The sequence below is a fragment of the Trichoderma atroviride genome, chromosome 2 (assembly GCF_020647795.1).
Source record: "Trichoderma atroviride chromosome 2, complete sequence".
NCBI lineage: Eukaryota > Fungi > Ascomycota > Sordariomycetes > Hypocreales > Hypocreaceae > Trichoderma > Trichoderma atroviride.
The window spans coordinates 3535735-3555780 of NC_089401.1; the positions used below are offsets into that span (position 1 = coordinate 3535735).

A 20046-nucleotide genomic window follows, 5' to 3' on the forward strand; every position below is an offset into this window, starting at 1 on the left:
GCTTTATGACGCTGTTTAATATGGGGAGGCAATAGCAGAGCTTGAATTATTGGATTGTGAAATGTCTGTCTGTGTTTTCGTAAGGCTGATGATGTAAGCACATATGGCCTCTGGGAAGAGAAAAAATGCTGTGAAAAGACCTATCTTAGTGCCTAATGCTTGTTTTGGCTTACTTGCATGTTCCCAAATGTTCGAGCACTCAACGGCTGCGACTGGGAGTTTCAGTTACGTTTTGAAGATATGTAATCCAAATCCCCCATGCCTACCCAAGAAAACGATTGCTGGGAACGCCCTTGCTACCTATCTTCTTGGCTAAGCTTTATGACGCTGTTTGATATGGGAAGGCAATACGAGAAATTGAAATAGTAGTATTGATATTCTGGTGAGGCTGATGTATGTTTAGTACGGTGGTCTCTGAGATGAAAAAAAATTGCTGTGGAGAAGCTCTCAGCGGCAGTGCTGCCCAACCTGCATGTTCCCGGATGTTATATTATATATATATTAGTCAGGTTAATGTAATCATAGTATGGTAGTCTCTGGGATGAAAAAAATTGCTGTGAAAATTGTACTTAATATGGTATCGCCAGTGCTGCTGCCTAACCTGCATGTTCCCGGATGGTGGAGCAGGCTATCCTAATACGCATGGCTCTTATTGGCGAGTCTGCGCCATCATCATACGATTGGGGGATTAAGTGAATTTTGGTGGTATTCGCAAATGGTACATCAGACAAGATTTGGCCGTGTCCAGGAAAAATAGAAGATAGAGGAAAGAAAGGAGGGGAGAACAAACCAATCTCATCTTCTTCTACATTCGCTAAAGTTGGCAAAATCAACTCTTAAATAGTTATAAAGAACCTCGCCGGCTACGAATGAGCCGCAGGGAACTTTACAGTATAGATATAGATATTAGGTACCTATATATGAGCGTATCAATCACGCTTCGAACAGGCTGGGCAAACAGAAACAACGGTAAGAAAGACATGTCGTGACTGCCCAGAAGCTATCAAGCCAATGTTCGAATCACAGCCATCTTAGTAGTTGGACAAATACATCATCCCTGGATGTATTGCGTTTTTCCACTCATAGCTTGTTTTTGCGTGAGATTACTTCTTTCACTACCCAACTAAAGTACATGTAACATTCCTCGTATGTTCAAGTAGGTAGTTGTAAATGTGTACATCAATAACTTCATCTCCTCATACACGGTAGTATTTACATAGGCGTCATATACCATCTTTTATATCCAAATTCAAAAGAGAAGAAAAGGGAATTCATGGCACAAATCCAAGTAGTAACAAATCACAATCCTCACAACAGAGCAAAGCAAAGCAGCCACTCATTGGAAGCTAGACAGTTTGTTTTTCATTCCCATACGTCAGAATCTTCTCTATATGTACACACATCAAACACTAGGTTAAATACTGCCTCCACGAAAAAAAATAAAATAAAAATAGTAAAGCCAGCACCTAGCAGACCAAACATCATCTAGCTTGCCCATAGGCAAAAAGAAAGCAATCGTTCATCGAGAGCCTTTATGGCACAAAAAGGAAAAAGAGAAAAAGAAAGAAAAAATAGAAAAGTGAAAAGGAAATTTGAGAAAGAAACTTGATAAGAAAAGAAAAAAAAGGGAAACGGGTGGGACAGCGAGGCTCCTGAAGTAAGTTAAAATAATCATCATCCATCCCGGTCAGATAAAGCATGCTTTCGCTCCGTTTTGCATTTCAACTTGAGTCGTCATTTCCCATGTAACGCCTCGCTGCTATTTTGTTTCAAGACAAAGAGAAAAGAGGCTATTTTTTTTCTTTGCGTTTTCACTCGTCTCTCTGAGCAACGTACATTTTCATAAATGGGAGAGAGAGAAGAAAAAGAAAGGAGGCGTGGAAAGGGAAACAACCAACATTTTGCTCCGGCGGGAAAAAAAATGTAAATTGAAGGTAAATGATAAAAAGAATGAAACGGAATACATAATCGTTAGAAGGGGAGAGCAACAAGGGGAAATACTTGTCATTCCTATTTCCCCAGAGGTCGTGGCGTTGTCTCTTCTTCTCCGTCTAGTTGGATTTTTACCATTGTATTTCCGCTGCCCGTCTTGTCTGCATCACTCGCAACTGCAGGCGGTCTTGGAGTTGCTTCAGCACTCCCAGGAACAAACGCATCTTCTGACTCAGCTTCAGCTGCATCAGATTTGCTCGGCGTACTCTGCACCGCTGCTAAGTCGGGAGGCATGCCAATTAGTTGCCTTTCCAGCTCTAGGGAGGGCGTCGTTGCCACCTGGGTTACAGCTTCAGATGTGCTGTCTGATAATGTGACGCTGTCGTGACTATCCGCTCGCATCATTTCAATGCCCAGCTTGGAGCTCGGCAACGTGCTTTTCCCAATGATGGCCTTGCTCCCTCGCCGAAGCTGCATGTCTCTCCTACCCTCAAGCTCTTCGTCTTCGTCATCTGCCGACTCTGTGCCTTCTGAAGCTTTCTTGTCAAAGATATCATGTCTGACTTTGAGTCGATTATCTAAGCCGCGTGACATGACTTCCAGATGTGCTGGTGCTGACTGCTGACACAGGAGCGAGGGTGTGCTCTTGGTTGGATTTTCAAGCCCAAGCGTTGCGTCAATGTCGCTGATTCCAAGGCCGCCGCTGTCTTCCCAGTCGCCAGTCGCCTTGCGGCTGATGACTACGGGGATGTCTTCCGTAGTATAGGATTCCGAATCAAACATGCTAGAGGCGATGGAATCCTCTCGGCTTGACACCATGGCTGACCCATGCCGCCCTATAAAGGCAGAGATGCTCGATGTTGGACTGTCGTCCATTTGACGGGGGTGCGCTCTCCTGAGATTAAGTGGAATAGCCGCTGTTATGGACGTCAAGGGTGGTCTGTGAGGTGATTCAGGCTGCCACTGGCAGAGGCTTCGGAGCACCTCTGATAGCTTCGACGAGCTGATGGGCTTCTCAATTAGAGAGTCAAAGTGATGTGGGGCCTGCAGCTCCTTTAGATATGCTGTAATGGCTACAATTGGCGTGTGCGAGTTGGCATTCTTGGTCTCTCGTATCATACGAGCCACGTCCACTCCGTTGATCTGGGGGAGCCTGTATTCGATAAAGATGATGTCAAATTTGATTTCGCTCATCGAGAACCGCACCGCTTCCGACCCGTTAGCCACGGAAATGGTGCGGCAGCGCAGCTTTTCCAACAGTTTCTCCATCACCATTCGCGACACAGGATGGTCTTCGCAGATGAGCACATCCAAAGGTCGGAACGTGGGGCCGCTATCAAAGGCAATCTGGGAAAGTCGCCGTGAGCTTTGTCGGCGCCTCTGGACTCTCAGAAGGGCGTTGTGCTTATCTCCTTCGTTATCAGACGATGAAGGGGACATGTCGAATACCTGGCTCCGACGGTTACGGTGGTGATGCTGGAGCATATCCGTTGCAATAGGGCTAGCCTCTTGCGACCCTACAGTCAAAGACCTCGACCGGCTCGTTGAGGACGTGCTTCCCTGCCGGACAGGTGTTGACAAGACCTTTCCTGGAGATAAGGCAAGCGGAGGTGGTACAGCGCCTCCTCTTTCTCCTCCTCCACGAGGCTTGGCCGGCGACGAAGCTGCGGACGTTGCAGCTCTCTGCAGACTGGGAGGCACCTTTGGTACATCAATGGCGACATTTGGCTGCAGAGAAGATGACGTTGACTGGTAGGACAAGCTAGATGAGTTGCTTGATGCCTTTCTACGGCCCTCTGGCGGTCCATGTCCAGCTATAAAAGAGTTCATCAATGGAGATGACGGCTGTGAAGGCTGCGAAACCTGAGAGATCCTATTAGGAGATGCAGTTGCGAGGCTAATGCCAGACGGCGACTGTGGGCGGTTGCCAGCCTTTGCATTGGACAGAGTTCTTTGGATGTGACTTGCTACTACAGGGCTGCCTTCGAGGGAGGGCGCTGGAGATGGCATGCCCCCGCTGATCCCTCCGGGACTAACAGAGGTTTGCTTGCTCTGGACCGCCAATGCTTCTGCGCGGAGCTTCTGTATTACATCCTTGTTTGCCTTTTCCAGCACTGGAAGATTCTTGAAAGAGAAACTACCAAAGTCGTCGGCAGCAATGGGCTCACTCAGTCTCCGCGACTTCAGGTCTCTCACGTGAGGGGGGATGTGTAGTGGCATCAGCTTTCTGCCCATTGAGTTTACCTGCGAACGAACTCGTGAGAGGGCATCGTGAGGTCTATCTGGGTATTCACTGGACCCGGCTGTGGAGGACTGCGGCGATGTCTGGTCTTCAATCTCCTCTACAAACGAGTGGAGGACAGCGCCTCTCGCATCAAAGTACTCTGTATCTTCAGGGTTCTCTGGCTGAGGAACAAACTGCGCCTCGTCTTCCAGTAGGTTGTCCCAATTGATGCCCTCAAACCAGGGATGAGCACGTATTTCTTCGCCGCCCGAAGCGAATTTATCCTCGCGATTGGATCCCAAGCGCAGCGGTGGATCCATACAAAGCAGCTTATTGATTAGATCTTTCGCCTCGTCGGATACCGGCTCGCATTCTGCTTCATCCGGCCACTGAATCTTTCGTGCCAATATATTTTCAAATACTTGCTCAGCGTCACCGGCATGGAATGGAGGAATGCCGTAGAGAAACTCAAACATGATACATCCGACGGACCACCAGTCACTCGTCTCATCTTGCTTATCACCCTTGATCGTTTCTGGGGCCAGATAGTCTGGGGTTCCGACGAAACGTCGATTTGTATCCTCCGGGTCGAATAATGCCATGGGGGGCGGCACCATACCTGGTGGAGGGAGGGAGCCTCTGCTGTGGCTATCCATACTAGTCCTGGTATTAGAATGATACGGCGCTAGGTCTGGCGAAGCATGGATTACAGCATCTTCATCTAAGAATAACCTTGCGCTCGGCGGCTGAGAGCCGGCATCGGGATCATGGATGGAGAAAGTTGTAAGCATGCGGCTCAATGTCTCACTGCCACCGCTATCGCTCCGATGGCTATTCGAAATGCGGCGTGGATCTGGCTGTTGCGCGGGGCCGAGGCTGAAATATGACGGCTGCCATGGGCCGCCGGGATCTGGAGTCATTTGGGGAGTTGCACCCGGGGAGGGACCATGGACGTCGAGCGAAGTTGATCGAGAAGATGCCATTGACGTAGACCGAACAAAGGGGCCCTGTTTGAGCAAATCTGGGGTGGAATCTGCCTGATCACTGTTCAAGGCTCTCTTCTGTCGACCTACCAAGCCCATTCGTGACAGTCCAAAGTCAGTCAGCTTCAAATGGCCCTTTTGATCAATCAACAGGTTATCAGGCTTAAGGTCTCGGTGGATAACCCCCCTCTCATGGAGATGCTCCACTCCCAAGACAACTTCTCCCAGATATTTTTTGACCCAATCTTCAGGAAGGCCTCCTAGTACCTTGATGAGAGACGCGCAGTCGCCTCCGTTGAGATACTCCATGACCAGATATAGATAATCTTTGCTAGAAAACGTCCAGTATAGCTTTGCAACAAAATCGCTTTGCCCTTGCCACATCATGATAGCACGCTCCGCTTTCACATTTCCAACTTGATTCTTGGCAACCATGTCTGCTTTTTTCAATACCTTGATAGCGAAATACTCTCCAGTCGATTTCTTCTTTGAAAGATAGACACTGCCAAAGGCTCCTTTACTGATGGGCTTGATAATCTCAAAATCTTTAATCGACGGCTGTGACGACCGTGGCTGGGGAGGAGGCTGGTTATTGGCATTGAGGCGCGGAGATGGTGGTGGCTTCATAACGAAGTCTGAAATGGCTGCAGACGATTGTCTCCTATGGTGTTTGGATGGGTGAGTAACTGGAGAAGAGAACTCGCTGCTCGGGAACATTGGTGACGCTTCGGGAGAAACAATCCCTTCGTAGCCCAGGGGTATCACTCGAGCCTTGATCCGAAGAGGGGAGGAAGGCTGTGTCATCATCCGCGACGGGGATTCTTGTCGTCGAGGAGAAGACGTTTCTGGTATGATCAAGCTCCGTCTATGCCGTCTGGAGCTGGCCGCACGCCGAAGGTCGCCAAAGTCAGAAATGGGGGACTCGGTCCTGTGAGGTCCTCGGGAAGCCACCGATGATGACCGCAAACTTCCTTCGCTCTCGCCAACGTCGCTCTCAACTGGAAGAATAGACGCTCTGCGCGAATCTCGAGACTGATTCAAAATACTCAACCCACCCGGGTGGGATCGTGGAGTTGGGCACTCTCGGGGGCTGCTGGATCGAGTAGACCCCACAAACGACGTCGGACGAGACCGACCGAGTCCTGTAGACATGTCCACCTGGCGAAGGGCAGCCGCCAAGGCAGAGGGGCTTGTAACGGAGTGTTCAAACTGCTCGTCACCAGTGCGACTCTGTGGTTCTTCTACTTCACTTCTCGCGTCAATCGCGTCAATATCTTCAGTGTCTGTTCGCTGCTGCTCATCGAGCTCGTCTTCGCTGGAATCAGTAAACCTTCCCTCAGCAATGCGAGCGGCTTTTCTGGTCGCTTCATCAATGCAATCTTGCACTAGAACCGCGAATTCAATCCGGATTCTCTCTGCATATTCAATAATCTGTCGATGGCGAAACACAGCATCCACCTTTGTTCGGGCAGCTTTTTCGGTATCTTCGCAGAGCAATGCCAGGCCCTGTTCTTGCTCAAGGGTGTTTGAACTTGGTGACGACCATTGAAGTACTTGTGATATCCTCGACTCTGATTGAGGCGACTGGGTGCGTAGTTCCCAGTGACCTTGCAGCGAAGAACTCTCCTTGATCCCTGGACAGCTGATTTCGATGGCGGTATCGCATAGATCCAGCAGGAGCTCTACGATACGGGCTTGCGGCCTACGAATGGCAAAAGAGCGGGCTCTAGCATGCCCAAAACCGCCAGGTCTCTCTCGCGAGCGAGCTAGCGATGTCCCCGGGGATGACTGTGCCGAGGGCGGAGGACCAATGGGCTGGCCCTTGTATTCGGCCACCGGAAGATTTGGCGAGTCGCCAGAAAGAGATCTGCTTTTGCGTGTCTCCAGTGCGTCGAGGACCCTGACGATGGCGTTTCTATGTTCACTCAGACTTTCTTGAGCCATTTGCACATCCATTTCAGCCCGATGTTCTTGTAGACACAGGTCGGTATGCTTCTCGAACCACCAAGGAGGTATCTGACGCTCGCAGATGCGACAGAGAACTGGAGGCGGAGGTTCTGGCTCTTCTGATTCCTCGCTTGCGGCTTCAGCAATGCGAGTGAGGATGCCGGCGAGAATTTCGACCCCTGAGCCTAGGGAGTCGACAATCACGGCAGGGAGGTCGATTTGAACTTCATGGGGTATCCACGGACGAATCATCCACATTGTCTAGATCATTAACCAGTCAATAAATTATGAATTTAGAAGCATGAGAAGCAGGCGAGAAGAGAGTCTCTTGTTCATCTGCTCCAGGCCAAGAGAGAGGAAAAAAAACGTACATGGCTTTCGCCTCCCGATACGCTGTCATATACCATGATGCCCTGTGCTTCAAGGTCGGCCATCTCCGTCGGTGGGACATCTGATGAATCAAGAGCCCCAATGCTGTCCAACGACCGCAGTTTGGAGAGGGGCCCCAAGATGACGGAGAAGCGGACCCTGTGGCTCTTGGAGTCGTCCCTCTTCATCGAATCAACCACATCTGTAAAGACACACTTGTTTTCGCTGGCTATCAAGTCGGAAATGGGGACGCCTTCGACCGACTTGACGGTTGTGCCAACGACATCGGCCCACGAAGGACTGACCCATTTGATGGTACCATCAAGGTTGAGGTAGGCAATCGCATTCAGCGTCTGCTCGGCGGCCTCGCGCAGCTCCTCTCGTTCTTCTCGGATGTCCTGGCTGATGGATCTGGCCATGGCCGTGGTCTGCGAGGCTCGCAGCGACGAGACGGCCGGCGGGGCCAGCGAGACGATGGCGGGACTGGATGGCTTGTCCATGGCGGCGAGGAGAGGGCAGCGCCGGGGCTGCTGAGGCGCCCAGTGAAGGCAAGAGCCGGCGGGAGGCTGTCGACGGCAACGAGATCGGCAAAGGCAGCGGTGATGGTGGGGGAGCTGGGGTTTGGTTCGTAGAGAGACTCGGGGTCTGGCGAGGCAGCCAGAACTACAGACCCATCAAGCTCGGATACATGACTGAAGACCGCCGGCGTAGGCTCACAGCCGCCTCTCTCTCTCTCTCTGATCGCTGCGTCGTCGTTGCTGGCGCGGGGGAGACGTGGACAGGGTATGCCGGACGTTGCGTTGGGTCGTTGAAGAATGCTGAGTAAAAAAAAAAAAAATTAAAAAAAATAACAACAGGATGCCGCCGGGCAGGCAATCCCACCAGACCCCAGGCAGACGCAGCACCCTGAACAAGCTCGGCGGCCAAGACTGGACAGACAGACAGACGAACCGGTGAAGGCAGCTGAGCTGTGCTAAACCACAGGCCGTGAGTTACCTCTGAAGTCGAACAGGCGGCGGACGTTCTCAGGAGCAGCAATCGCTGGACACACAGGGCGGCAGGTCGGATGCCAGTCAGCTCAGTCGGGAGTGGTTCGTTTCACGATGGCTCAGTCCAATTGCTAATCGAGGTACCGGCCGCCGCAGCCAGGCCCCAGGCCAAACGGAGTATCTCTGGCCAAGCAGCAAAAACGGCCAAGGTCGCGTCCTCTGCTCCCCCCATGACACATTAAGCGGGGGACTGGCAGCCCGGCGGCCAATCACGGCACACCATCTCCTCAGGTCCTTTACCCGCCTGATCCAACCCTCTGCGGCGGCGCCTCTAAACTCTGCTGGGCCACAGCGCAGGCCGTAGCGCAGATGGGCGCTGCAGGCTGCACAGGCGCTGCAAAGGCGCTGCACAGTGAGGACCCAACGGGAGAATCCTTGGCGGCCTTTGCCTTGGAGGGGTCCTTCGGGAGGCTCTGGGACGGCCCCGGGGAGAAGCCCTCCAGCTCAGCAAACAGCACGCACCGCAGGGCATGAGAGAAAATTTTCTCCCCGGTCCCCTACTTGCACAATCAGCGCCCGCTCTCTCTGATCGGCCTGCACAAGGGCTGGTCTGGTGTCCCGACATGCATGCGGCTTCTGCGACCACGCCACGTCACGTAAGCGGGTGGTTTGGCTTGCTTTCCCTTTGCACATTCGATATGGTCGCGACATTAACAGCGGAGCGCGGGTAGCAAAGCCGCCTGGCCCCAATCGACACTGTACCGGCATTGCTCCTGATATCATTACGGCGCTGCAGCATCGCTAGGCCAACTACCCCAAAGCCTAGCCCGGTTCTGCAGAGGGTGTGGGTGGCCGTCATGGTTGTGATGGCAACGGCCTAGCATTCATGCGTGGGCACACAGTAGTCCAAGCAAGGAGACGATGCCGGGACGCAGCAATCAGTGCTAATCACGCAGGAAACGGCACAAGTCGTGGGGCCTTGGGCTCTGGACCTGGGCCGCGTCGGAAAGAATTCATCTAGAACGGCGACGTTGCACCAACCAGGCCTCATCGTTTGCACAAACGCGGGAGATCCAGAGGAGTCACCGAAAACGCCTGAGCAAATTCAGATCGGCGGCGCGGGCTGGGATTGGATCTGCCGCCCAACTCTCTGCCTCTCCGCATCTTGGGGCTTGGGGTAGTTTCCTCTCTCCTCTCCCACCTTTGCTCCGGTCTTAGCTCAAGCTGGAGCTCAAGCTCAATGGCTGCTTGCCTCCCACCCATTTGTTAGCGTTGCGACTTGGAAACAAAAGCAATGCAACTGCTCTACATGTCGGTGTTCGCACCGTGTATTAGCTCTGCAGCAGCAGACGTCTCGAATGAGCTGTAGCGCATCCGCGGGATGCATTGCATATGGCATATCACAAGAACCGATTACTACCACGTCCTTTTTTGACCCAGCCCATGATGCAGTTAGCTCTTCGTATAAGTGTCTATTTGGGTGTGAATGGCCAAGTATATGCAGCACGGTGCACATGTTCTACCACGAGATGATTCTAGAATGCTCCCTTGCGCCATTAATGGTCATGGCTGTCTTTCGTTTCTATTCTTGGTCTGTTATTTTCAGTAGACATTACACAATGTATTAGCATATAAGAGATCTAGAACCTCTTTACTCAAATCCGTACGCTATACTCCTTATACCACAGGGAGGCTATACGTAGGTATATACATGATCTCTCGAGATGAAACAGGTAGTCGACACCTAGTAGCCTGTAAAGAGTATTCATCTTACGCTGTTAGACAACGGCAATACTAGGAATTCAAAGTTCAACATGCCGCTTCTCTGCAAGCTGCATCAACTGGCGAGGCACTTCTGTCTCTGCGCTTCAAGCCACTCCCCCTTTTCAATCCACCGCTGCTCCAGCCAGCTGGCCAACTCAGCGTCAGTCTGCGGCAGGCTCTCAATGGGAAACCGGCGAGCGTGTACATGAAATTGGAAGCCGGCCCCCTCGCTCAGTCTCGGAACGCTCAGCGTGTCCCACATTGTCGGGGCCTCTTGGAACTCATTGCCTCGACGGTAAAAGATGGTCAGGTCGTACACAGCCCTGATATGCGGTGCCCTGCGGAGGTGCTGGACCGTGGCGATGAAGCCCTTGGTGCGGGGATACAGGAGATGCATGGGATGGGGCCGATCGGTCTTCTTGCACCATGCCTGCGACTCTTGGTATTTCCGCTGGCTGAAGCGGGTGGCCTCGCTGAAGCTAATGAGCCCTATATAACCGGGTCAACACTTACAGTACTGACGAGAGCACGGCCCATCGTCGTTGCCGCTGCTCTGGCAAGGGGGGAACAGCCGACTTACAGGTCGGAAGCCTCATGGAGACCAGCCCGGCAAAGGCACGATCGAGCTCCGACTTGTCCTTGAGCCAGCTCCGGCTCACCATCGGCATGCCCATGGCCCAGAGGCCCCAGCCTAGGAAGGGCACGAGCCGAAGCTGGCGCTTGGCAAAGTAGCGGCAGCGGCCCAGCATGCCCTTGCGTATCGCCAGGGCCTGGATCATATAAAAGTCGGCCCAGGCCAGGTGGTTGGAGACGACAACGGCAGATTCGCCCGCCGGGATGTCGTCACCAGAGCACTCGATCTGGGCCCCGTTGGCGTATTCGAAGATGAGCTGAATCCACCGCCACACCGAGCCGGCGATGCGAGACGACAGGTCGTAGACGAGCCCAGGGGCCAGCGCCTTGAGCGGCAGCATCAGCGACAGCGCTACGTCTGCCAGCAGCAAGTACACCAGCCAAGGCGCCGTCAAGGCGAGTCCGCGGAGCTGTCTGATTAGCGACATGGGAGTACAGTAGGTAGTACTGAGTCGTATTCTTAGAAAACGCAGCTAGTGGTAGCAGCAGTAGCAGCTCAGTCAGCAATCACTTACAACAACTCCTGATGCAGGATCTATTATCACAATTTCCTCTTTGAGGACATGCCCTCTTATCCATGAGTCTGGATTGCAGTGATTGAGACGGGATCTGGTGGTCAGACCGTCGGTCCACATGACGCAATGCCACAGCAGTGGTAGGGCATAGCGCCAAAGTATTGACATGTATTCGGTACCTTGTAGTAGATGGCTGCTTGCATCTTGTACTAATGAATACCAAGAGCTTCAATGGCGATGCTCATTTATGGGACATTAGCAACGGCTTCTAATACCCATCTTAGGTATTGATACTGATAAAAGGGAGGGTGAGACTATGTTGGCTCAGGACGACTGCTCTCATGCAGCTTCTCGGGCATTTAAAGGCTAGGTACAAAGGTGATGCTACGTGCGGGCTACGAACCACAACCCTCCCCATATAAGAAGATGGGCCAATTTATAGTATTTTGATACGCAGGTGGCTTTCACCAATCATCAATCGATGGCTGAATCATTGTTTCACTCTTGCAGCCCACTCCCGCCGCGGGTTGAAATTGCCCAATGTTTCGTGTCACCACGGCGAGCGGCTGTCCAGAAGGCGTCCAGTGCTTACGGACCAAGAATAAGAACAGCAGCAGTCTCCGGCAGATAGTCGAGGACGGTACACACATGTAAGCATCAAATAATGTGGTCACCGCAGTACCTATTACTCGTACAGGAAAGGTGACTGGCGCCTGAAGGGAGTTTTGGACCCTTAGCGCTGCGAGTCGTCGCGCGTGGGCTCATCTTTGGCGAGCATGTTGTTGAGTTTGGTCAAGACTTGACGCAAGAGGTGGCTTTGCGAGCTTGGCGGCCGCTGCTTTCGCCTCTCGCTATTCGGGGTTTCTGGTACTAGTCCATGGAGTGAAGCACCTTGATTTAAGCATTGCCTTTTGCTTATTACAAGGCCGAGACCTGATGTTGCGTATTTGGGTTTTCAACGACCGATCTGCTCCGGGGGCTCAGCCAGATACGCACGGGTAGTACGGCATCACCGCGATACTCGCACAGAGTACTTGCGGCAGGTCGGATGAGTCTCCAAAACAAAGTCTTATTACTCCCTCGTCCCTGTTGTTTATGATCTGCACGACCCGAGACGGGGACCCGCGCAATAAGAAGTTGATTCGCCTTGGGGGCATGTTCACTTCCCAGCAAGGCTGAGCCACGGTCTCACGATCCTTTCGAGCGAGTTACTCGTCGAGGGACCCATCGGAGCGTAAGATCGCACGTTCTCGCACGAAATACAGTGGGTGGTGCTGCTGGCGCTCTCCACCGGCTCGCCTAATCCTGCCAGGATCCATCGAGTCGGCTTCTAACTGCCCCCAGCGAACCCCGACTTTTAGGGCCCTCGACGCCCAGAGAGCTCAAGAACCCCGCTGTGTCTCGCGCCGTGCATTTCAATCCTCAACTCAACTGCTATTACATCCTGCGGGCATCCATTCACGGGCAATTGAAGCACTCATCTACCATCGCCATCACGTCTCTCTCTATGGCTACTGTCTCATAGCATCTCTAGCTCTTCATAATCGTCTTTTACATTGCCCTCCAGCTCGTTTCGCAAGACCCGACAGCTCCTAAGCAGACAGTGCAGCAGCTCCTCCAGCTAGCCCTTCTCCTGTGGTGGGTGCGGAAGCTCTCGCCCTATCGCTGCGAACGGGTGTTGCTTAGTATTCGCAACCGCTATTACTTCGGACGGTCCGCCTTTCTGCGCCGTATCTTGACCTGCATCCTCACCACCGTCGACAATCCAGACAATCCGCAATCACAGAGCTGTGATAGCGTGCACCGACACTCCTGGATTCCCCTTGACGGTAAGCTTCTACCTGCTCCCTAGAGGGCGCGGAGGGCCAATTTCGGCTTTCTATTTTGCCACACTGTGGCTGCAACCTTCTCGGAATCTGACGTCGCACGGTGGCTGACTTGTCGCAGTCGGCAATAGTATTTTAATCACTTCTCGCGCCCTGCCGCAAGCCATTGGACCCTCTCTACGTTTACATATACATCGTCCGGATTATCGCAAGCTACCATGTCATCGCTGTCTCCGGACCAAATTGAAGGAGGCGCCTCCCAGGCCTCGACAGAAGGCACTGACAAGGGTGTCCTCTCTTCCCTGAACCTCAACTTTTTCAAGAACCTATCGGACAAAAAAGTCACCCGCAGTAAGATATCCCGACAAGGCATATTCCCGACGGCGGTAAGAGGACCGACCGACTAATTACCCTTTCTTTCTGACAGCCGGTAATCCCCCCCAAGCGACGCGGACCAAAGCCAGACAGCAAACCCGCCTTGACTAGGCGGCAAGAACTCAACCGGCAAGCTCAACGGTAAGCATCTTCTGTCTTGCGAGGCATTAGACATGCGTACAGTACAAAGCTAATCCGCTGTTTGCACTCTGCAGAACCCATCGCGAGAGAAAAGAGATATACATCAAAGCACTAGAAGATGAAGTCATTAGATTGAAAGAAGTCTTTAGCACAATGTCTCTGGATAAGCAAAAGCTGTATGATGAGAACAAGCAGCTCAAAGAAGTCCTGGCCCAGAGAGGCATTCAGCTCCCAAAGCTGAGCAGTGTGGACGACTCGGGTATCAGTGCCACTCAGGCGATGAGTGTAAGTGCTTCGGGCAACAGCTTTGCGCACGGCTCCCAGGGTGGCTTCTCGCCTACCGGCATGTCGCAATCAACCGGCATGTCAATGTCGCCGGACAACCGCCAGCCGTCACCTGCTGGCAACGGGGTTGATCATGAGCAGGCTGGTATTGACTTCGTCTTAACGTACGAGAACTCCTCCTCGAAGGCCTATCTTTCACCTCCCCCCGCAGTGACCTCAACAAGGTTGCCACTTCACAGCCACGCGAGCCAAACTGTCGGGACTTGATGCGCAAGGGTCGGTATGCTAACGGTTGCGACTTTTGTCGAGGGATCTTGTAGGCTCGAAAAGCCTTGCATGGCACACATGCCATTCCTGGTTGACAGAGCGAGCGACGCTGACGGCGCGCCCTGTGGCCACGCCTTGATGGCGTCTTGCCCTCCTGCGCCGTTTCAAGAGCTGACCCCAGACACCCCCTTCGGCAGTAAACACACGCACGACCACGGCGGAGAGTTTGAAAAACAAGGCACATGGGAGCTCACCAAGGCCGATCTGACCACGCTCCTAGACCTCAGCAAACAGCTCAACCTAGATGGCGAGATCACCCCGGTCATGGCGTGGAGAATGGTTACGTCGCATTACAGGTTCAACGAATTGGCTCCGGGCGATTTGGAAAAGCTTTCGGAGGAGTTATTACGGAAAATCAGGTGTTATGGGTGAGTACATCTTTTGCGACTCATGACTGCTGCTATGGGTGTTTGTTTGATGTGCTAATCCAGTGAGCAGCTTTGGTGCTGTCATGGAGGAGTTTGAATTGCGGGATGCGCTAGAGAATATCTTCTCTGGTCGCCCAGAAGCAATGGTCTTTTGATTTCCACTCATGTTCCCTCCACTTCTCTCTCGCTTAGGGTCCCTCATTCTCGCTCCCTCTTATTCTCTCGCTTTATTCTTCTTGGTGTGAAGTCACCATATTGGATCTTTTCCTCTATTTAATGATGGTTCATGTATTTGTCTAAAGAGATTCCAGGACGCACCTTGGTCGCGTCCATGTCAATGGCGGTTTTGGCTTTGCTGTTATGTAGTTACGATGTACACACATATATATAAATGTTTTGAGTCACTAATCTGAACAATCCCGAGTATTCTTCACCCTTCTACGAAGCCATGACTACTGCCTACCTGTATTGATGGAGACTACTACGTCTTAAGAATTCGAGAAACGTTAAATGGTCTTCCATCTTATGCGACATTTCAAGTACCAGTAAACGCCGACTTCGCGCACTCTTCTGTGGCTTATGCAGCGATAAGATAACACACACAAAAAACCAAGTGGCGGTGCAGCTGGCAGCAACTGGTGGCGCGGGGCTTGCAACTTTTCTCGTTAGGCTGCCCCACCCCCCACCACAATTTCGATTCAATGTTGGAAACCAAATTCATCGCCAGCCGGACGAACGAATCATCACGAGCAAAGGGAAAGCCGCTCTCTCTTTCTCTCTACCCCGGCCTTCTGCGTTCATCATCTGAGTGAACGTCCGAAAAAAGAGAGAATCCCGAAAAAAGCAGTCAATATGGCCCAGTCACTGGACTATGCCAAGATTTGCGAGAGCTGCCCGCCAGGAGATGGCTGGGGCCCTTCAGTAACCAGCGAAATCACCCTGGACGGCGTTCCCTATGCGCCCTTCTCCAAGGGAGACAAGCTGGGACGCATGGCCGATTGGACTGCTGAGGGCAAGGACCGCGAACGTGGTGGGCGTCTGCAGTACAGCCGCCAATACAGAGGTACGGTGGCCTTTTTGATACTATACTTTTGGATGTTGCTGACGAGAGACTCGGAAAAATTTAGACCAGCAAGTTTATGGCACCGGCCACGCCGTTGTTTTCAATGCCCCTCCCGCCGAGGACGAGACCAGCTTCTCCGTCGTCAGCAACACCAGAGACTCGACCAAGACAAGATATGGTCGCGGTGCCGTCTTCACCCGTGGCCGAGGCCAGCGCGGCGGCCGTGGTGATACCCGCGGCGGACGAGGAGGCCAGTTCCAGCGTGCCCCCGGTGGCCGACAGGGCTACGGCTACGATCGCGGTGGACGAGGTGGTGCTGGTGCCCGTGGCGGACGCCGATTCGGCTGGAAAGACTACGACAAGCCTGCTCGCAACCGTGATGCCAGCATCAACATCAAGGCCGACTGGGAGCTCCTCGAGGAGATTGACTTCAACCGCCTGGCCAAGCTTAACCTCGATACCGACGATGGCGAGGACCTGGACGACTACGGTTTCCTGTACTACTACGACCGCTCCTACGACAAGCAGCCTGTCAAGGGCGCTGAGAAGAAACTCACGGCTATTGACCGTGCCGCCTACAACGTCACCACGTCCTCTGACCCCGTCATCCAGGAGTACGCCGAGAAGAACGAGGCCACCATCTTCGCCACCGACAGCATCCTCTCCATGCTCATGTGCTCTACTCGCTCCGTCTACCCCTGGGACATTGTCATTGTGCGCCAGGGCAACAAGATCTTCCTGGACAAGCGTGACAACGCCAACCTGGACATGGTGACCGTCAACGAGAACGCCGCCGACGCTCCCCTGGAGGCCGCCGATGGTGGAAAGGACGTCATCAACCAGCCCCCTGCCCTCGCCGAGGAGGCCACCTACATCAACCACAACTTCGCCAACCAGGTCGTGAGCGAGAACGAATCGAACAAGGTCCAGATGGCCCACGCCAATCCCTTCCACGACGCCTCCGATGACACCGATCCTCCTGCCAGCAAAGCCTACAAGTACAGGAGATTCGACCTCTCCACCAACGAGGAGGAGCCTGTCTACCTGATTGTCCGTACCGAGGTCGACGCCGTCCAGAAGAACGCTATCAGCGGCGAGGACCAGCTGGTCACCATCAAGGCCCTCAACGAGTTCGACAGCCGTGCCCAGGGCAGCGGCGGTGCTCTCGACTGGCGGACGAAGCTCGTCGCCCAGCGTGGTGCCGTTGTTACTACCGAGATGAAGAACAACAGCTGCAAGCTGGCCAGATGGACTGTGCAGAGCATCCTGTCCAAGTCTGACGTTATGAAGCTCGGGTATGCATACTCTTTCCTTTTTAAACCAAGTGCTTTCTTTCCTAAATATAGCTAACTCTCCATGTCTCCAACAGATTCGTCTCCCGCGCCAGCCCCCGAACCAACGATAAGCACGTTATTCTCGGCGTCATCGGCTGGAAGCCCCGCGACTTCGCCAACCAGATGAACCTGTCCCTCTCCAACGGCTGGGGTATCGTCCGCACCATTGCCGACATGTGCCTCAAGCGCGAGGAGGGCAAGTTTGTCCTCGTCAAGGACCCCAACAAGTCTATCCTGAGACTGTACCAGGTCCCTGCTGGAAGCTTCGATGAGGACGACAACGAGGAGGAGGTTGAGGAGGTTGAGGAGGAGGCTGAGGAGTAAATATAGGGGAGGTGGAGTGGTTTCAAAATACCTGACTTACATATGGTGTTGTCTTTGTTATTCACTTTTTAATGAGTGAGCTGGTTTTTCTTAAAAAAAAAAACGGCAGTATTTTTATGATGGATGTATAGGCTAGATTTGATCTCATTTCAGGAGCAAGGTGGCTTACTAGGAATGGATATAAGAAGACACAAAAGTTTCTCATCACTAATCGTTTCCATCCAACGCATTTAACCATGGCTACATCTCCTGTTGATAACTGTGATTTCTTTATTGTCTCTATCGACCAACAACTAGTACTTTTACAAACTCAAAACATTCTATCGTCGTTTCTCGTAGATGTACCCAACCGTTGTATCAAGTAACTCATGGCTGCTCTATATTCCGCGCTTCTTAACATCCTCTCCTCGCAGGTAGTAAAGAAATTGAATGAGAAAAGAAAAGTGCCCCCCGTCCATCCACCCTGCCCATTCTTCGCGCCCTACCGTTGAACTTGCCGCAGATACCACACTCCAACCTCTTGGAGAAAGTTCATCAGCGGTATGGACTTTGTAGGCTCATAGCCCATCCCGCGCAAATCGAATTCCTTCTCACGTAGCCACTCCCGTGCGACGTTGAACTGTGGCGAAAGGCCGAGATGAGTGCTAGCAAAGTACGCAGCTGCAAGAATCTGCCGATACCGACGACCAGCATCGCGATCTCTAGCTATGAATTCATGGGAATCCCACTCGATCTGGATTTCATCACGGAGGCATCCATCCAACGGCATCGAGTGAGAATTGGACAATTGCTTCCTGCGAGCTGCGTCAGCAAGCTTGATGCCCAAGGAGCTGATGTAATCGTGCTGCGGCCACATTTCCCTTGTAGGTTGCTGATGATGGTGTCGAAGATCTTCCAATCGATCAACAACGTTCAAACCAGTCCCAAGATTCTCGGCAGGTTGATGTTGCTGCCAATTCTTTTCTGGAACCAAGAATGAAATTGGGGGAAGGACGGGTTGAGAGGTGACATGCTGAGAGACTCTGCTTGCTGTTACGGAGACAGGATATCCAGATATCGGGTCTGGGATCGAAGCTATGGGGTAGCCTTTATTGTCAGAAGGAACCCAGTTTGGGTCGTAGTTTTCTCTAGACTCTTCGATAAACGGAAGCCTCCTATGGCTAGGACTGAAAGTGCTTCGTGCATGTTGAGCGGGATACCTTGAAGAGATTGTGTCCGTGTATTGAGTGCAGCTGGAAGGAGAGTAACGTAGCGCTGGTGCCACAGAAAGTGGTGGTTCTATAGGATTGCCATGATTATACTCTGTGTCTGAGGCTCGATCTTTACCATCAGTTTCAGGAACTGGCTTGTGTTTGGCTGCTGGACTATTATCCGCGGTTGATGTCTCCGTTGAGTCTTCAGCTGGCAATTGCTCCTGCCCTCGTCTTGTGCTCTTCGCAGCTCTTTGTCTTTTCACTGTGTTTGGTGGATCCTCATTGTTTTCCTGGGCCCGGTTCTTTCGTTTACGAATGTTTGGTGGAACATCCCAACTGACAGCTGTAGCATCTATTGTGTGTCTCCGATCATTCTGCAAGCGGCCAGCGACGCAGCAGTCTTGGCAAATGGATAACTTGCAGTCGCGGCACTTTTGCAGAGTCCCGCAGCGTTGTTTATGACAAAGGTCGCACTTGGCAGTGGATACATTGGAAGCATCCCATCCATGGTGAGCAGTGTCAAAGCTTGGCAGGGGGGTTCTTTGGTTGGCTAAGACGGCATTGGATCTTGGCGCGGAATCTCCGGATGGCTGAGACTCAGGGATGGCGATAATTGCGTGGTTCCTCTCCATAGGGTCGACACAGCAGGGGCCAAGCTGCAGGTTTGGATCCGCAGCTGGCATATTGCCTGTGTCCTCAGAAGAGTAGCTCTCTTTACTAATGAGAGCTGGCATCTTTCGAGTAACTTGTACCCAGAACGAAGAGCGTTGGTGTTTGTAAATATGACTCTATTCAGAGTTATGGCACTAGTAGCAATAGATATCTTGTGGTGGCGTTGAAGGCTGGAAACGACTAGTAGAAGTAAGAACAAATTCGCAGCCGACAAGAGAGATTCAATACCACACAAATAATAAGCGAATGTTTGAGAACCAGGGTTTTTCGAGGTTCTCGAGAGTGGGTGCAACGTAGGGAGATGGATGATGCCGTGGAAATTTTTGATCGCAGGCAGAAGGGAGTTGAAATAGGTAAGTTGGGAAGGGCCATGCCGCTGAGAAGATTTGTAGTCGCCATATATATAGAAGATTCACTGCTATGCAAAAGACAGTTGAAACAAGAGGCAAATGCATTTCGAGGGACAGGCGGTCAAGAAGGGATGTTTTGTGATTCAATGCAGGTGTTTTTGGCGACTTGCACGACAAATTGGGGAGAGCGAAATCGGAAGCGCCGTTGCAGCGAATTATAAGATGATCACAGCCGTTTGATTCGAACAGGCCGTGCACAGGAGAATAGGATCCGCCTCGGATTTGTTGTTATCAAGTTGAATTCGACAATGGCTTGATTGGCCACTGAATCATGGCCGCAATGAAGACGGTTCGCGAGGAAAAGAAAAGGAAAGGAAAATGAAGAGGAAAATTGAATTAAACAAGTCCAAATGCCGACATGCGATGACGGAC

The 20046-nt window shown here is 52.3% G+C and overlaps 7 protein-coding genes across 7 annotated transcripts; 4 read left to right on the top strand and 3 right to left on the bottom strand.

The window, feature by feature from the left end:
- Positions 1-1341: 1341 nt before the first annotated feature.
- On the bottom strand, positions 1342-8555 carry TrAtP1_003944 (uncharacterized protein). The gene is made up of 2 exons (XM_014083622.2): positions 7458-8555; positions 1342-7347 (listed from the first exon to the last, which is right to left on the bottom strand). The coding sequence occupies exons 1-2, from the start codon at positions 7953-7955 to the stop codon at positions 2011-2013; spliced, it is 5835 nt and encodes a 1944-aa protein (XP_013939097.1). The 5' UTR covers positions 7956-8555; the 3' UTR covers positions 1342-2010.
- A 786-nt stretch (positions 8556-9341) lies between these two features.
- Positions 9342-11403, bottom strand: TrAtP1_003945 (uncharacterized protein). Its single transcript, XM_014083398.2, has 3 exons — positions 11357-11403; positions 10789-11288; positions 9342-10697 (listed from the first exon to the last, which is right to left on the bottom strand). The coding sequence occupies exons 2-3, from the start codon at positions 11267-11269 to the stop codon at positions 10282-10284; spliced, it is 897 nt and encodes a 298-aa protein (XP_013938873.1). The 5' UTR covers positions 11270-11288; positions 11357-11403; the 3' UTR covers positions 9342-10281.
- A 1001-nt stretch (positions 11404-12404) lies between these two features.
- Positions 12405-13321, top strand: TrAtP1_003946 (uncharacterized protein; the record flags this gene model as incomplete). The annotated part of the gene is made up of 4 exons (XM_066112097.1): positions 12405-12422; positions 12891-13069; positions 13143-13185; positions 13304-13321. 4 exons carry the CDS (start codon positions 12405-12407, stop codon positions 13319-13321), a joined length of 258 nt encoding a protein of 85 aa, XP_065968180.1.
- A 79-nt stretch (positions 13322-13400) lies between these two features.
- TrAtP1_003947 (uncharacterized protein) lies at positions 13401-13589 on the top strand (the record flags this gene model as incomplete). The annotated part of the gene is made up of 1 exon (XM_066112098.1): positions 13401-13589. The coding sequence occupies one exon, from the start codon at positions 13401-13403 to the stop codon at positions 13587-13589; it is 189 nt and encodes a 62-aa protein (XP_065968181.1).
- Positions 13511-15084, top strand: TrAtP1_003948 (uncharacterized protein). The gene is made up of 4 exons (XM_066112099.1): positions 13511-13698; positions 13773-14147; positions 14304-14678; positions 14749-15084. Exons 2-4 carry the CDS (start codon positions 13852-13854, stop codon positions 14831-14833), a joined length of 756 nt encoding a protein of 251 aa, XP_065968182.1. The 5' UTR covers positions 13511-13698; positions 13773-13851; the 3' UTR covers positions 14834-15084.
- Positions 15085-15292: 208 nt separating this feature from the next.
- Positions 15293-17605, top strand: TrAtP1_003949 (uncharacterized protein). The gene is made up of 3 exons (XM_014083624.2): positions 15293-15741; positions 15806-17036; positions 17111-17605. The coding sequence occupies exons 1-3, from the start codon at positions 15531-15533 to the stop codon at positions 17397-17399; spliced, it is 1731 nt and encodes a 576-aa protein (XP_013939099.1). The 5' UTR covers positions 15293-15530; the 3' UTR covers positions 17400-17605.
- Positions 17606-17695: 90 nt separating this feature from the next.
- TrAtP1_003950 (uncharacterized protein) lies at positions 17696-19326 on the bottom strand (the record flags this gene model as incomplete). The annotated part of the gene is made up of 1 exon (XM_014083504.2): positions 17696-19326. One exon carries the CDS (start codon positions 19324-19326, stop codon positions 17881-17883), a length of 1446 nt encoding a protein of 481 aa, XP_013938979.2. The 3' UTR covers positions 17696-17880.
- Between the last annotated feature and the right edge of the window lie 720 nt (positions 19327-20046).